We start from the raw sequence: 17032 nt of genomic DNA on the forward strand, positions 1-17032 counted from the left end.
ACATTTTCAAAGAGCTCCGAGCAGAGTCTGTACTCCTTCCTGTCTGGATGATCCAATCATTTTAGAGGTACAAGTTAAAAGGTCCAATCAGTGAGATGTGTAGAGAGTGAGATGATAAAGGTATCTTACTATCTGATCATTAAGGAAACATGTTGAAGTGCTGGCTTCTCTGACAACAATGCAGCAGCCAGTATGTCCTCCTTCTAACTTTAGATTCTGCTCCTGAATGCTCTGGATTTGTTTGGACCAGATTTCACCTCTTAATGGATTAAATGTCAAGAACACTTCAGAGCATCAGGCTGTTGTAGGATTTAAATCCAATCATAATAATTTACAGATTATTTTATAGACTAATTTAATTTAATGTTGTGCATACATTAATTTGCCCTTATCGTAGAAACAACAGAAAAACTACATTACGTATAACATTCCTTAATATAAAATAAACCTACAGTGTACATTTATTCCTGAATCATATTTAATTCCTTTTCACATCTGTGTGATTTCTAAATGTTAATTCCCACACAGAGATTTTGGATTAAATGAATATTTTCACCTGACGGGATTATAAAACAAACAAAAACCTTTTCTTAAACACATCTGCATGTCGTTAACATCTCATTAAATAAACGTTAAGCCTCACACTTCAGCAGATATTCAGGAATCTAACACACACACACACACACACACACACACACACACACAGCCCTCCTCTTTGTCTGCAGACACACACACACATCCATCTCACCCCGAGGCGTTGCCATGGTGACGGGATGATAAAAGGGGAGGTGAATGCTTTGATATGACTCTCTGAGGGTTTCAGTCTGTGTGTGTGTGTCAGACTCGATGCGAGTGTGTGGCTCTGATCCAAAACCTCCTCCATTAAAAACGCCGGCTGCTCACACATGACGACAAAATGGATGCCGGTGAGAGCAGAAAATAAACCGATCATCTCGTTTTCATGTTTTTTTTTTTCCTGACAGGATTCATGTTCAGCAGAGGCGCACATAACGTCCTCCAACATCCTGTGACGTCCTGAACTCTCTTTAATCTACTTCATATTCTGATGGGCGGTTAATCTACAGCAATGCATCATGGTCTATAAGAACATTTTATATCTGTAGGACAAAGCAGAAAGGGAAATCAATGTGTGCAGGACTATAGGAGGAAACAATCCAGATCAGAAAGTCCGTTAATTAATCTTCAGGAAACATTCTGACATGTTGAACAGAGTTTTTCATATCAGCATGTGATGTTTCTGTAACCTGCAGACTTTAAATAAGAACGTCTGTTATGATCACAATTTCTGTACTTCTGATACTACACTAACTGAGACATAACCAAGACCAGAGTGCACCGAGACTTTTTAGCCTTTAAGTGTAATAAGATATTTCTGACAAAGAATTAGGCAAATACACTCGATAACTTTTTGAGTTTTTGCAGTGTGCATCTGAACGTTTGCACAAATCATGACAGAAAACATGCAAGAGATCAAATAAACAAGGTATTATAATAATAATCTGGTCTGATTCTGGACGCTGTCACTGGTCCAAGATGTGATAAACTGGTTCTCAGCACAGCTCTGATTATCTCCGGGTTTATCCTGGACCTTGTTTTTGTTTTTTTAATTGATGCATGCAGTCTTTTGGGTCTGTTTTTCCAACTGTAACATACTCAAAAAAAGGAAAAATCAGAGTGATAACAGTGTGTCTCCGTCTGCAGGGAGCGACCTGACACATCAGAGTGTTTCTGTAACCGGGCTGAATTCCTGCACGCTCTGTCGGAGCTGCGTCTCCGTGTCTCTGCCACCTCGTTGTTATTCTCAGCAGAGAAAGGACGAAGCGACTCGCTCTCTTTAACTCAGACACTCTCACTCTGTGCCAACCCTGCAGCCTGGCAACAACCAATCGCTACCCAGCGCTGAGATGGTGGAACAGAGCTGGTTTCTCTGCATAGCAACGAGCTGGAGAGCGAGGAGGTGGAGGAGAGACTGCTACATGTTTCATCTGAAGAGTTCTACTGACCCAGAACCTTTTAGGCGTTCATTTCATTTTTTATTGATTCAACCGCCAAATTTTTTATGAGTGAAAAATAGTTGGGTCTGGAGATCTGGTACATAAAGTGAAATGTTTACATCACACTATCACTTCAGCAGATGATTAACCGTTTGCTTACATGAGCGGAAAAAAGCAGAAAGACATGACAGATGGATGGTTGGATAGAGTGTATGGCGTTCCCCCTGGCTCTATTCTCGGCCCACTGTTTTCTTATTGTTAGAAATACCGTTTATGTTCCACTGAAATCTGTTCAGCCTGATAGATCACCTTGTCTGCCTCGTTGATATTAATGAGACCTCTTAAACCCAGGTGTAATTTCATTGGTGCAGAGCCCCGTTATAAGACTCCAAAATGCCATAAATCTGCACATTAGAGATTTTTGTTTTTCGGTCTGTTTAAGGTTGTATTTAATTATTTTTTTTCTTTTGACTTATCCATGTCCTGGTCATGAACATTATAGACTCACAAGTTCAGACTGTGGGAGGAAGCTGGCAATGGATCGAACCAGGCACCTTCTTGCCAGCGCCAGGGTCGTGTCCAGACGTTTTTTAACATGGGGGGCCCATGCAGGGGTGGCATGACGTTTGTGGTCATACATATGCAAATTAATAAAAAAACAATTTAACCCTTCTATCCCCAGAATGATAAGACAGTAATACATTTGGCTGCATGTAAATCTTCTTAGCTTGATTCTTTAGGGACTCAAAAGATGTGCAACGTCACAATTTTAAGCATTTGAAAATTGCAAACTCTTGTGAGCTGACAAACCTCTAAGAATAAATTTAGAAGCTATCAGGTGCATTGCAGGTTCGGCGGTGTGCACCAGTTTTTGCTTGGAAATGTTTATAGTATGAGCAAAGTATTTATTTAAAACTGAAAGTACGACCATCAGCCTGTTGAAAACAGCCAGAATAGTTAGTTTGTACTGAAGTCCCGCCTCTGATTAGGCAAATAACCAATCATAGATTTGGAGTGCCAATTGGGAGCCAATCAGATTACATGGGGGGCCCATTCCACCCCTCCAGACACGCCCCTGGACAATTTAAAATCATACTTTATATGACAGATGTCTCCATGTCAGCAGCTCTTTTTATGCCCTCTAATGTTTGTTCTTTGTTACAGATGTGATTAATAAATAATATAATTTTTCCTTATCCTTATACAGACATTGACATTTTATTCACTGTTGTTTTCCTCCTCGGTGAGATTATCTGAATCTGTAAAAATATGTTTTGTTTTTTTCATGATTCGTCTGTTTATTCAGATCAAAGGTCGCATTAAGTTCATGCTGTTAAATAATCAATGAACCCAGCTGAGATGTTCCAATGTGTTAATTATTCATAACGTCAGACCTCACCGTTCCCCCTCCCCCGACCGATCAGCACGAAGACAACCCCAGCTGACTGATTCAGACGTTTCCTCTTGCTTCACGTTTTATTCGATGGATGTTTTGTTTTTTTATCAGTGCAGAGACTTAAACTGACACAGATTCACACAGAAGTGTTTGAGCAGCTTCTGAAACACAAACAAAAACTGAATGTGTTTCATGCAGTGATCAGTGATGCAGGCTAACAGCTCCTCCTCAGTTTATCCTCTTTTAGCACCTTATTTTGGCCTCAGTACAAACAGTCTAACAATGATGAGACGCAGTCAGAGAGAAGCTGGTGAACACTGGGAGGATTTAGCAGCTAAAAGGCAGATATTTTTTTCTCAAGAGGGGGTTGAGACCAATAACAGAGCTAAAAGAGGGAGAATAGACCGTCTTCACACATGCACTCCTGAAAATATCCAGATCATTTCATTACATCATTTTTCTTTAGAGTTAAATTTTACAAAGACCGCCCGTTAGCCGAGTATTTTACGCTGTTCTCTTTCATGCACTAACATGATCTGAAATGACGATAAACATCCTTCAAAATTAAAGGCTTTATATGTGATTTTTTGATCCAGCAGATGTCACCCTTGAGCACCAGCATGAAACCAAAACAACTTGCGCTGCATTGTTGTGTTAGCATGCTAATGCTAGCGATCTTTATTATGCTCGTATCTTCAAACTGCATGTAAATTTACCTGAAATGAGCGTGATCTAGAAACACAGTTAAGCAGTGAGGACAGTATGTTATTCTTCTTTTCTCTAGTCCCTCAATTAAACAACTTTTATACACGAGGGGAGGAGTCAGCCGGCCGTCCGGGCGATGTAAACAAAGTGAAGATAGGACTCTGAAAACTCTGAAAACATCACAGACAGTGGGACTCGGGTGTTACACCCATTGTAGACAGTCATGACTCACAGAGTTATTTTCAGAGGATATACTTGATTTATATATTTAAGTGTGAAAAATCGCACATGAAGCCTTTAAAGCCCAACACAACATAACACCATCGAAAAGTATCTGCAACAAAAGGTAACACTTTGCACCGAACACAACTCAAAAACTGCAGCTAACACCCAGCGAGCACGTCGTTTTGTTTTCTGCAATAAAGGAAATAACTCTCCGCACCAGCAGGTGGAGTTAGTCTGCGTGTTTGTCATTCAGAAAGACAACACAGAAGACTCAAACAGAATCAAGAGAAATCACAACCAGCTGCACTCATCAGCCAATCGTCAGCTGAGTCAGAGTGAAGAATGGAGACAAACTGGTCGAACCAGAAACACAAGCAGAACATTTTCAAAGACAGAGAGAGAGAGAGAGAGAGAGAGCGAGAGAGAGACAGAGATTACAGCTAGAGTGTTTAGCTGAGGATACACGTCCAGATCTTTGGGTTTTTAGTCCCTTTGTTTTGTTTTTAAATGAAAAGATTTGAGTCCAACATGGAGACTGAAGCAGCCGTGAGTATGAGACTGAGAGGCTGTGATTGATCTCTACAGGTCTGAACAAGACGTGACAGGTGAGACAAACGTCAGACGTGACTGTTGTTCAAAGTGACAGATATTTAAGTCAAACATTTAGAGTCTACCGGTTGTTCTTCTGCTCGTCAAGGAGACACAAAGTCAACTCTTAAATGTTATTTTTGTGTTTTGGATTCAGTTTGAAATTTGATGAGAAATCAAATCTGATGTTTTATGTCTGATATGTTTTTTGTTTTCTTCAGCTGTTCTCACCTCTGCACTCCTGAAAAAATCTTTCAGGAGGAGTGCTCGTTGTCAGAATTTAAATTCAATAAAAAGAAAAATTCAGAAAATGAAAGGACAACAAAGCATGATATCAAGCAACTATTGACTGAAATGATAAAGGTATCTTACTATCTGATCATTAAGGAAACATGTTTAAGTGCTGGCTTCTCTGACAACAATGCAGCAGCCAGTATGTCCTCCTTCTAACTTTAGATTCTGCTCCTGAATGCTCTGGATTTGTTTGGACCAGATTTCACCTCTTAATGGATTAAATGTCAAGAACACTTCAGAGCATCAGGCTGTTGTAGGATTTAAATCCAATCATAATAATTTACAGAGTATTTAAGGCGACCCCCCACGGGGGGGCTGGGGGGGAGCTCTCTGCAATGTTTAGAATTTAGACTGCAGTATCCATTTTAAACACTAGGGTCAGAGTTACATACTGCTCCTTTAACTATAACAAACAAATCCTTCAAAGTTCCACTTTCTGACAGCATAATAATTTAATGAATTCTTCATTAAACGTTGGTCAATCTTCTGTTTCTTTTGACCTAATTCTTTATTTATCTGATGAAACAGCTGTTCCCTGAAGTCTCATCGTATCATCGGGAGACATTGTGACGCCTGAATAAAACTCTTAGACAAACCAAGGTCTGAAAACAGACAGACGATGAGTGTTGTCAAGGAACATTCAGAGGAAAAAGAGCATAAAGAGGCCGAGGACGATGCAATCAAAGAACTCGACCCCGCAGACAAGAAGGACGAAAACATGGAGACCAAGGACGTTCTGAAGACGACTAAGAAAGACTGGAGGACGATCGGCCCACTGAGTCTTTTCAAAGAGGAAATACTGAAAGTGTTCAGAGACTCGAGTCAGACTGAAGATAGACCTGTCAGCAGCACAATGGACCTGCTGAAGGAGGACCTGAGCCAGTTCAAAGAAGACGTGACAAGTGTCTTCATGTCCACCAGGGACAAAGACAGCAAGTCTGCACATCCCAAAAGCAGTCAGTCGGCAGAGAAACCAAACAACCTGCTGAGTTCATTTAGAGGAGACCTCTCGAACGTCTTCAGATTCAGTCTTTCTAAGGACAGACACGCTGCAAAGGACGACCAAAGGAAGGCTGGAAGAACCGCAGAACCCTTAAAGAGTCTGACTCCAAAAGAGAGTCCTCAAAGAGCAGAGGAACCCTTAAAGAGTCTGAGTCCAAAAAAGACTTCTCAAAGAGCAGAGGAACCCTTAAAGAGTCTGAGTCCAAAAGAGACTTCTCAAAGAGCAGAGGAACCCTTAAAGAGTCTGATTCCTAAAGAGAGTCCTCAAAGAACAGAGGAACCCTTAAAGAGTCTGACTCCAAAAGAGACTCAAAGACCAGAGGAACCCTTAAAGAGTCTGATTCCTAAAGAGAGTCCTCAAAGAGCAGAGGACCCCTTAAAGAGTCTGATTCCGAAAGAGACTCCTCAAAGAGCAGAGGAACCCTTAAAGAGTCTGATTCCGAAAGAGAGTCCTCAAAGAGCAGAGGAACCCTTAAAGAGTCTGACTCCAAAAGAGACTCAAAGAGCAGAGGAACCCTTAAAGAGTCTGATTCCTAAAGAGAGTCCTCAAAGAGCAGAGGAACCCTTAAAGAGTCTGAGTCCAAAAGAGACTCCTCAAACAGCAGAGGAACCCTCAAAGAGTCTGATTCCTAAAGAGACTTCTCAAAGGGCAGAGGAACCCTTAAAGAGCCAGTCGGCGGAGAAACCAAACAACCTGCTGAGTTCCTTTAGAGAAGACCTCTCGAATGTCTTCAGATTCAGTCTTTCCAAGGACAGAGACGCCGCAAAGGATGACCAAAGGAAGGCTGGAAGAACCGAGGAACCCTTAAAGAGTCTGATTCCAAAAGAGACTCCTCAAAGACCAGAGGAACCCTTAAAGAGTCTGACTCCAAAAGAGACTCGTCAAAGGGCAGAGGAACCCTTAAAGAGTCTGATTCCTAAAGAGACTCCTGAAAGAGCAGAGGAACCCTTAAAGAGTCTGACTCCAAAAGAGACTCCTGAAAGAGCAGAGGAACCCTTAAAGAGTCTGATTCCAAAAGAGACTCCTGAAAGAGCAGAGGAACCCTTAAAGAGTCTGACTCCAAAAGAGACTCCTCAAAGAGCAGAGGAACCCTTAAAGAGTCTGACTCCAAAAGAGAGTCCTCAAAGAGCAGAGGAACCCTTAAAGAGTCTGACTCCAAAAGAGACTCCTCAAAGACCAGAGGAACCCTTAAAGAGTCCGATTCCTAAAGAGACTTTTCAAAGAGCAGAGGAACCCTTAAAGAGTCTGACTCAAAAAGAGACTCAAAGACCAGAGGAACCCTTAAAGAGTCTGATTCCTAAAGAGACTCCTCAAAGAGCAGAGGAACCCTTAAAGAGTCTGACTCCAAAAGAGACTCAAAGAGCAGAGGAACCCTTAAAGAGTCTGATTCCTAAAGAGACTCCTCAAAGAGCAGGGGAACCCTTGAAGAGTCTGACTCCAAAAGAGACTCAAAGAGCAGAGGAACCCTTAAAGAGTCTGATTCCTAAAGAGACTCCTGAAAGAGCAGAGGAACCCTTAAAGAGTCTGATTCCTAAAAAGAGTCCTCAAAGAGCAGAGGAACCCTTAAAGAGTCTGATTCCTAAAGAGAGTCCTCAAAGAGCAGAGGAACCCTTAAAGAGTCAGATTCCAAAAGAGACAAAGACTCCTCAAAGAGCAAAGGAACCCTCAAAGAGTCTGATTCCTAAAGAGACTTCTCAAAGGGCAGAGGAACCTTTAAAGAGTCAGTCGGCGGAGAAACCAAACAACCTGCTGAGTTCCTTTAGAGAAGACCTCTCGAACGTCTTCAGATTCAGTCTTTCCAAGGACAGAAACGCTGCAAAGGATGACCAAAGGAAGGCTGGAAGAACCGAGGAACCCTTAAAGAGTCTAACTCCAAAAGAGACTCAAAGACCAGAGGAACCCTTAAAGAGTCTGATTCCTAAAGAGACTTTTCAAAGAGCAGAGGAACCCTTAAAGAGTCTGACTCAAAAAGAGACTCCTCAAAGACCAGAGGAACCCTTAAAGAGTCCGATTCCTAAAGAGACTTTTCAAAGAGCAGAGGAACCCTTAAAGAGTCTGATTCCTAAAGAGACTTTTCAAAGAGCAGAGGAACCCTTAAAGAGTCTGATTCCTAAAGAGACTTTTCAAAGAGCAGAGGAACCCTTAAAGAGTCTGATTCCTAAAGAGACTTTTCAAAGAGCAGAGGAACCCTTAAAGAGTCTGACTCCAAAAGAGACTCAAAGAACAGAGGAACCCTTAAAGAGTCTGACTCCAAATGAGACTTCTCAAAGGGCAGAGGAACCCTTAAAGAGTCAGTCGGCAGAGAAACCAAACAACCTGCTGAGTTCCTTTAGAGAAGACCTCTCGAACGTCTTCAGATTCAGTCTTTCCAAGGACAGAGACGCTGCAAAGGACGACCAAAGGAAGGCTGGAAGAACCGAGGAACCCTTAAAGAGTCTGATTCCAAAAGAGAGTCCTCAAAGAGCAGAGGAACCCTTAAAGAGTCTGATTCCTAAAGAGACTCCTCAAAGACCAGAGGAACCCTTAAAGAGTCTGATTCCTAAAGAGACTCCTCAAAGAGCAGAGGAACCCTTAAAGAGTCCAACTCCAAAACAGAGTCCTGAAAGAGCAGAGGAACCCTTAAAGAGTCTGATTCCAAAAAAGAGTCCTCAAAGGGCAGAGGAACCCTTAAAGAGTCTGATTCCAAAAGAGAGTCCTCAAAGAGCAGAGGAACCCTTAAATAGTCTGACTCCAAAAGAGAGTCCTCAAAGACCAGAGGAACCCTTAAAGAGTCTGACTCCAAAAGAGAGTCCTCAAAGAACAGAGGAACCGTTAAAGAGTCTGATTCCAAAAGAGACTCCTGAAAGAGCAGAGGAACCCTTAAAGAGTCCGACTCCAAAAGAGAGTCCTGAAAGAACAGAGGAACCCTTAAAGAGTCTGACTCCAAAAGAGACTCAAAGACCAGAGGAACCTTTAAAGAGTCTGACTCCAAAAGAGAGTCCTCAAAGACCAGAGGAACCCTTAAAGAGTCTGACTCCAAAAGAGAGTCCTCAAAGAACAGAGGAACCGTTAAAGAGTCTGACTCCAAAAGAGAGTCCTCAAAGACCAGAGGAACCCTTAAAGAGTCTGATTCCAAAAGAGACTCCTCAAAGAGCAGAGGACGGTCAGGGAGGGAAAGAGACACTTTCAGAGCTCAGGGAGGAACTAACAGACAACAATGGATTCAGCGGAAATCTCTCAGAGACGGTCGACAACGAGCCAATCGGCAACATGAAAGAAAAGATGGACGAACCAGAGGACAGCGAAGTGGACGTGAGCGTCTCAGAGGAGAAAACTGAAAGTCTGTCAGAAACACGAGGAAGTGAGGAGGTGATTCCTTCAGGTAGGCGTGATCAGTTTGAATTCCAAAATCTTATTTATTTATCTGGTGGAAGTTCAGGGTTAGACTTTTAATGTACAGAGATAATAAATCCATCCACACATAGACGTCATTACAGTAAGTTCTGTTTAATCAGCCAGTGGAGAGCCCCCTGCTGGCCAGTAGAAAGAATGCAGGTTTTAGGCACTTAAAGGTTGGTCTCAGCTTATTAACAGTCTTTCTCCAGATAACCAGCCGACAGCGGAGCAGAGATGTGAGATCGAAGAGAGAAGCGACGACTTCTCGGTGGTGTCAGAAGAAGAGATGACCAAAGGAAAGGAGGCAGAAGAAGAAAGAGGTGAGGAAGAACAAAAGAAAGAAGAAGAAGAAGAAGAAGAAGACAAAGAGGATGTAGAACAAGAGGAAGAAGGTGAAGAAGACGTAGAATCACCACCGGAGACTCTTCTGTCTCTGTCGTCTGTGATCAGTCTCTTTAACCTGAGAGACCAAACCAAAGACGACACGAGGTGAGTCGACCCGCAGAACGACTCTGCTGCGTCCAAAACATCTGCTTCAACCTGTTTCTAACTTCATCCTGTTCTTTGCAGGGCTCATGAAGTCGACGTGTGGTCTGTGAAAAACTGTAAGTTTTATCAATTTTGAATCTTTTCTATATTACGTCCTTCTTTGTCTGTAATGAACGTCACAGTATCGTCTGTATAGAGTTCAACTTATGCTCACTAGTTACGCCATCCTGGCCTCTCGGCTTTGGAACGACCTCTGAAATCACCTCTTAAAGGTCCCATATTATGCTTTATTCTGGTTTTATATGCCCTTTAGTGTGTTTTCCAAGTGTCCTGTGCATGTTTAGGCACATCTATTTGTAAAAATTCAAAGTCCGCAGAAACGCGGCTTCTCCTACGTCCTCCTGTTAGCTGTAGCATTAGCCGCATGTAACGCTCGGTTCTAGCCCCCCTCGATAAAAATTTGTCAGTCCGACGTCATTGTCAGTGTGAGATCACTGATCTAAGCCCATTGGATCATGTTGAAATTTCCGAGACGCGTGCTGAGCAACTGACCAATAACGACAGAGCAGACTTGGCCCACGTGGGGTCTAACAGTGTGGGCTCAATAGAGCGTAGCTGACGGACTCAGAGCGGAGAGGGAGCAAGGAGGAGCAGACACTTTTTTAGAACTTTATCTATTGTGAACGTACAAAAGTAGGTACATAGATTAAATATACGAACCCCAAAAAGGGCAGAATATGGGCTCTTTAAAGCTCGATTTTATACACTTTATACACTCTCTCTACTGATGTTGTCTTCTTATTCTTCTAATGACCTTAAATGCCCAATGTCCTCCATTTTTATTTATTTTATTATCTTTTATCGCGTTTATGGCTTTCTTTCTGTTTTTATAAAGTCTGCTTTGCTTCTAATTGTTTTACTGCTTTTCTCCTTTTTAAAGTTTTTAGTTCTTTAAATTGCTTTTACAGATTTTATTGCTTGTATCATTTTTTAATGCCTTATTGCTCCTATATACTCGCTTTAACTTCACATCAGCCGTGTGTATCAGAGCTCAGTCAGCTGACCTTTCCTTTCTGTCTCACAGTCGCCTGCTATTTGACCTTTGACCCAAACACTGCTAACTCAGAGCTCCATCTGACGGACGGAAACAGGAAGGCGACCCGAGTGTGGTCGGACCATCGACCCTCAAACCACCCGGACCGGTTTGAGCGCTGTCCCCAGGTCCTGTGCAGGGAGGGGCTGCTGGACTCGGTGTACTGGGAAGTGGAGTGGAGTGGGGGGGCAGATATCGGCGTCGCCTACAACAACATCAGCAGGGATGGAGACTCGGCGAGCTGCCTGCTGGGACACAATGAGCGCTCCTGGAGTCTGGAGTGTTCGGAGGGAAGCTACACGCCGTGTCACGATAACAAGAGGTTCAAGTCGTCCTCGCTACAACCCTTCACACGCAGAGTCGGGGTTCACCTCGACTGGTCTGCAGGGGCTCTGTCCTTCTACTGCGTCTCTAAGGACACCATGGTTCACCTGCACACCTTCACCTCCAGCTTCCATGAGCCTCTGTACCCGGCTTTCTGGGTCTGGACCTATGACGGCTCAGTGGCGCTGAGTCAGGTGGAGCTAGACTGGGAACGAATGCTGCAGTGAACCAGGAGCAGCAGGTTCAGCCCCGGGGTTGGGTCAAAGGTCAAAGCTGGAGGTACGACCCCGACTAAGAAGCACTGACCTACAGTTAAGGTGTGGTGGGTGAAGAAGGCGGGTCACAGATGAGCAGAACGATGGTGGAAGTTTATGGTTAGCAGCCATGTTAGCATTTCAGACCCTGTGAGGGGTGTACTACTCAATCCAGCCAATGTCTTCCAAAAACATTTAGTCAAAGCTAAAGTTTAGCGCTGAAAGCACCAAAAAAATATTCAGCTACAAAGAGAAGAGTTCTCACAGAGTGAAACGAAGATCTTGAATAAAGAAAGGTCGGTAAGTGACTGATTGAAAGCTTAGTTTCCATCATTAGACAAACAAGTTGAAACTGTTTGATATAAACATTAAACTGATGAAACATTTCACTTCCTTCTGTCTCCACACTGTGTGCAAACCACTTCCTGGTTTCATAGTTTAGACTCTGATGGTCGAACTTCCATAAAACTGGACTGAAGCGTTAAGAGTCACCGTACAGATCCACTGGTGATAGCGTCTCAACGCTTTCTAGTCATTACCTATGGAGAGCTGGAGAGGATGTGGCACAGTGCATGTGCAAATGAGTCCAGGGTCCGCCCGGACTAGCCCCGTGTTTATCCAATCAGGTGCATTCATTGAGGCTACTTCACCTATTGCAACACCTGCAGTGAAAAACTGGGCTATCGAGATTGGGTGGAGAGGTCCAAGAGGAAATCAGAACAAGCCCGTCAAGCGGCGAGTTGAGTGCGATCCCTAGTGTCCCTGCCTGAAGCAAAGGAGCCGTAACGTTCCTCTGGCTTCATCTTAAAAGCCTCCCGTGGACAGGTGCTAGCATTTTGCTAAAAACACTAAGAGCAGTATCTGGGACTTGTGCATGGTTAAATGTTACAGCACCAATGTTACTATGTCAAATGAATAAATCGATTTTCCCTTCAGCACTGCTCAGGTACAAGATCACATTACACCTCCTAATACAAACAATCCTCACCTGGACGGGAACACATGGGTCACATTGGGTCTCGTCAGCTGTTTCATGAATCTCTATAATTTCACCTTAAGAGCTAAAACTGTTGAAAACTTGCCTGCAGCAAAGAGACTGAACTCCCAGCACGATGTTTCTACAGCGGGGCGCGATCGTTTATGAACTTGCCTTTATAGAATCTGCCAACAGATTCTGCAGCTGTGTGTGTGTGTGTGTGTGTGTGTGTGTGTGTGTGTGTTAATGTATATGTCTGACCTGTAGCTGGCTCTCCTGACTCCCTCGGGCCTCATGCAGCTCCTTCTCCAGCTGCTCCAGACGAGAAACACGCATCTGAAACACACACACACACACACACACACACACACACACACACACACACACACACACACACACACACACACACACACACACACACACACACACACACACACACACACACACACACACACACACACACACGGTTCAGACACCTCCAGATGTGCTCTGCCTCCATCGACCAGCTGGCCGTGTAAACAATGTAAATAACTACAATACTCATATACTCTATCCAATCAGGTTTTAAGAAGTTTAATGAATTTCGGTGTAAATAATCGTCCAATCAGGAGCCTCCATCTCACCTGGGTCCTCTGAACGACCTCGTCGCTGGTGCCAAAGCGCTCCTCCATCACGGACTGAACCTGCTGAGCCTCAAACTCCAGCTGCTGTCGGATCAGATCCATCTGCAGAGAGAACTGCAGCACGCACGCACACACACACACACACACACACACACACACACACACACACACACACACACACACACACACACACACACACACACACACACACACACACACACACACACACACACACACACACACACACACACAGAGGTTAGAATATGTCGGCTAACAATCTCCTACAATCTGAGATGAAATCATAAAGTAACCTCCAGCCACGACCCATAATGCACTGCTTTGTATGGGAGGTTTAAGTTAACTGTCATCACAGCAGAGTTTGTTTAAACCAGTTATAAAGCTGTTCATTCTCTAAAGTTTAAAGTGAAACACATTTTTTCCCCAACACAGCCGTCTGCATCTCAGGGATCAGCATCTTTTTGTTTGTTTTTAATCTTTGCATTTTGTTTTGCTTTTTTCTCAGTTGTTATTTAAAGGTGACATCTCCTCCTCCTCTTCTTCTTCAGTGTAAATAATTCGACCACGTATGACCACGCCCCCTCTCTGGAAGGTCTTTCTCGCTCCATGTCCTATTGTTTACTGTGAGAAGGCAGACTCAGAGGGCAGAACAAACACCTAGCTGTGGGAGTGTCACCCACCTGGGGGAGGGGCTACTGCCAGGTCTGCAGGCTGCTTTACAAAGTAACATCAAATTATTGATTTCATTAATTTGTTTAAACATCCAAATTTTTGTAAATTTAAAATGTTATAGTCGTTCCCCGTCTTTGCTGTGCAACAGTTCTGTTTGAAAACACTTAAAGGCTCGTCTCATGTTGACGCCTTTTCAAAAAGGTAGGCTCATTTCCTAGACTGAAGTTAATAAGAACCCTATCTGTAGAAGTTTTATGGTATATACACAAAAATGAAAATAAATGAGTCTCAAGAAGGGAAAAGTTTGAACTTCCTGTGGTGGAAAAAACATGCAATGTGCAAAAAAAAAACATCTGATGATGATTCGAAACAAAACTCCTACATGCGATGTCTTTTTAACTTTTTAACTACACGTTTAGGCCGTTTAATAACCACTCCAGATTCAAAGATTTAGCTGATAATTATTTGATGGTTCAGGCCTCACAGGGTTAAATAGTTCAGACAGGAAGTGTATGTTATCAGAACGATGACATCATATATGGGGAATTAATGTCACTAAGTTACAGTAAAATTAACAATTTGATGATCCTGCAAGAAACGATGCATGTAACTCGGACATGGATGTGTATATAGTGTCTAAAGTCTGATCTCACCGTGTCGATGCGAGGAAGCTGAGCCAGACGCTGTGACAGCCCATCCAGCTGGCTGAAGTACCAGCAGCGCTCCCTCTCCTCACGGTCGATCTCTCCCAGCAGGAGGTTCCTGCAGACGGACACACACACACACACACAGTTAGCATCACGGCTAACAGCTCTGCGGGCAGCCAATCACAGGCTTCGTCTCACGCTATCACACCAACAAAACAAACTCCTGAAATCAGAGGAAGCTTTAAGGGTAACGCTCAGAGGGAATGAAGGACAGAGGATTTCATTATCTGCTCTTTTATCGATCAAGAGGGGAAACTGTGGGGGACAGTTTAGTGTCAGTGAAGGGTTTAAAGAGACAGCATTAAAACAGCTGGAAGGAAATGTACAAGTCTGTGTTATTATATCAGATAAAACTGCCTGTGTTTGGTTGTTGTTTGCAGTATTTGTTCTTCATGTTTTGCTGAGTTTCTCTTAATTCTCCACCTGATTTAATGCAGTTTTTAAAATATCAAACAATTAAAGGAGCAGTCTGTAACTCTGCCCCCTAGTGTTTAAAATGGGTACTGCAGTCTAAATTCTAAACATCATAGAGAGCTGCCCCCCCCCCCCCCCCCCCCTCCTCTCTAGAGTCCAAGCTCACTCAGGTCACCATGTGGTGGACTCTGAAGCTTCAGTGTTTATCCAGCTCTGCATGGGTCTGTAAACCTTTCTGTGTTCTAACCTCTCTCCATTTTTCAAAAGCATCTCCAATATTGATCCTAGTTTGAGCACGTTTCTGCTCGTGGAGCTTATTAGAAACATGCAGAGGCTTTTTAGGTCGGGTACAATCACTTCTATCTGAACCACTTCTCTTGACCGCTTCCATCGCTGCAACACCTGTTGACCTGATAACTGCTCTCATATCTGACAAACAGAGGGGCGTGATAGTTGATCTTCTAAATAATAGTTTGAACAACATTGACTGACCTCTCCTTGTACAGCTCCTCCAGGTGGTGGTCACTCAGTCGTCCATCCGCCCCGCTGATCACGGCCGTTTTGGGCGGGGCTCCGTCCAGGAAGTGATGTGGCAGCATGACAGCAGCAGCCTCTCCACCGGATGCTGAACTCAGACGAGACGACGCTCTGAGAGGACTCCTCGCTCTGCTCGCCGAGGAGGAGGAGCAGGAGGGAGGAGGCAGAGCAAGACGATCATCAAAGTCCGCTCCTCCAATCCCAGCTGGCCCCGCCCCTCCGAGGCTACCCGCCAGCAGGCGCAGGTTGTGGGGTTGATGTTTGAGTTCGTAGTAGTTTGTGAGGTCCATGTGGAGCTCTGATGATCAATAATCATGAGATCAACATTTAGATTCTTTGTCAAATAAACAACCAATCAAAATAAATCATCATCGTCCATCCATCCAACATGCAACAGCTCATCCATCCTTTACATCCTTCATTCATTTGTCCACCCATCATCCTTCCACCAAACCGTCCATCTATCCAGCCACCCATCATGAATCAACTCATCCAACCATTACACCACCCATCCAACAGTTCATCCATCCAGCCTCCATTTTTTAAACCATCAATCCATCTATTATCAACCCATCCATCCTTCCAGCCATCATAAACCAACTCCATCATCCAATAATCGATCATCTATCAATCTATCCAACAGGTCATCCATCCCACCACTAATATTCATTCATCCATCTAAAGTCTTTCAACTCATCCATCCATCCAATATTTTATTTTTTATTTTTATTTAATCTTTATTTTACCAAGCTGGAATTGCTTGAGATCAAATCACCTCTTTTTCGAGCAAGGCCTGGCCAAAATGGCAGCAGCAAAAAAGAAATATAAGACAAACCCAAAATGAAAGCACAGACATGAGAAAAAGAGACAAATACAGTCCAGAAGGTGAAGAAGAAGAAGGAGTCCATCCATTTATATTCCAACAGTGCATCCATCAATCTGAATCCATCCATCCAATGGTTTATCCATCCATCCACCTATCCATCATCTATCTTTCTTTTAACAATTAATACATCCATCATGAACCAAGTTATCCAACGATTACAAAAATCCATCCTTCCATCTGAGCATCCATCCACAAATCTGAGCATCCATTTAACATCCATTCACTCATCCAACAGTTCATCCAACCAGACTCCATTTCTTAGATCAATCCATCTATTATCCACCCATTATCCATCCATCCATCCATCGACCCATCATACACCAACTCGTCCAACTATTTCCCCATAAATCCATTAATCGATCATCTATCAATCCATCCAACCGTTTCACCATACATGAATACATCCCTCCATCCATCCAACAGGTCATCCATCCCACC

The 17032-nt window shown here is 43.3% G+C and overlaps 2 protein-coding genes across 3 annotated transcripts in view; one reads left to right on the top strand and one right to left on the bottom strand.

Annotated features, from left to right (window-relative positions):
• Positions 1-17032, bottom strand: part of apc2 (APC regulator of WNT signaling pathway 2) — a 53344-nt gene that overhangs the window by 11148 nt on the left and 25164 nt on the right. Inside the window, exons 4-7 of the mRNA XM_061034681.1 lie at positions 15664-16006; positions 14704-14812; positions 13361-13474; positions 12999-13073 (exon numbers count right to left, since the gene is read on the bottom strand). Coding sequence (XP_060890664.1) covers positions 12999-13073; positions 13361-13474; positions 14704-14812; positions 15664-16006 — 641 coding nt within the window. The remainder of the gene's footprint in view (positions 1-12998; positions 13074-13360; positions 13475-14703; positions 14813-15663; positions 16007-17032) is intronic.
• Positions 4751-13479, top strand: LOC132971908 (titin-like). 2 transcript variants are annotated; one of them, XR_009672827.1, is made up of 6 exons: positions 4751-4946; positions 5752-9587; positions 9811-10090; positions 10172-10206; positions 11175-13260; positions 13346-13479. XR_009672827.1 is itself a non-coding variant. In XM_061034683.1 (5 exons), the coding sequence occupies exons 2-5, from the start codon at positions 5843-5845 to the stop codon at positions 11732-11734; spliced, it is 4620 nt and encodes a 1539-aa protein (XP_060890666.1). In that variant the 5' UTR covers positions 4751-4946; positions 5752-5842; the 3' UTR covers positions 11735-13364. The 2 variants fall into 2 exon arrangements, 1 of the variants encoding a protein (XP_060890666.1); XM_061034683.1 differs by having other exon boundaries at positions 11175-13364.

Source organism: Labrus mixtus, chromosome 3 (genome assembly GCF_963584025.1).
Source record: "Labrus mixtus chromosome 3, fLabMix1.1, whole genome shotgun sequence".
NCBI classification, from domain to species: Eukaryota; Metazoa; Chordata; class Actinopteri; order Labriformes; family Labridae; genus Labrus; species Labrus mixtus.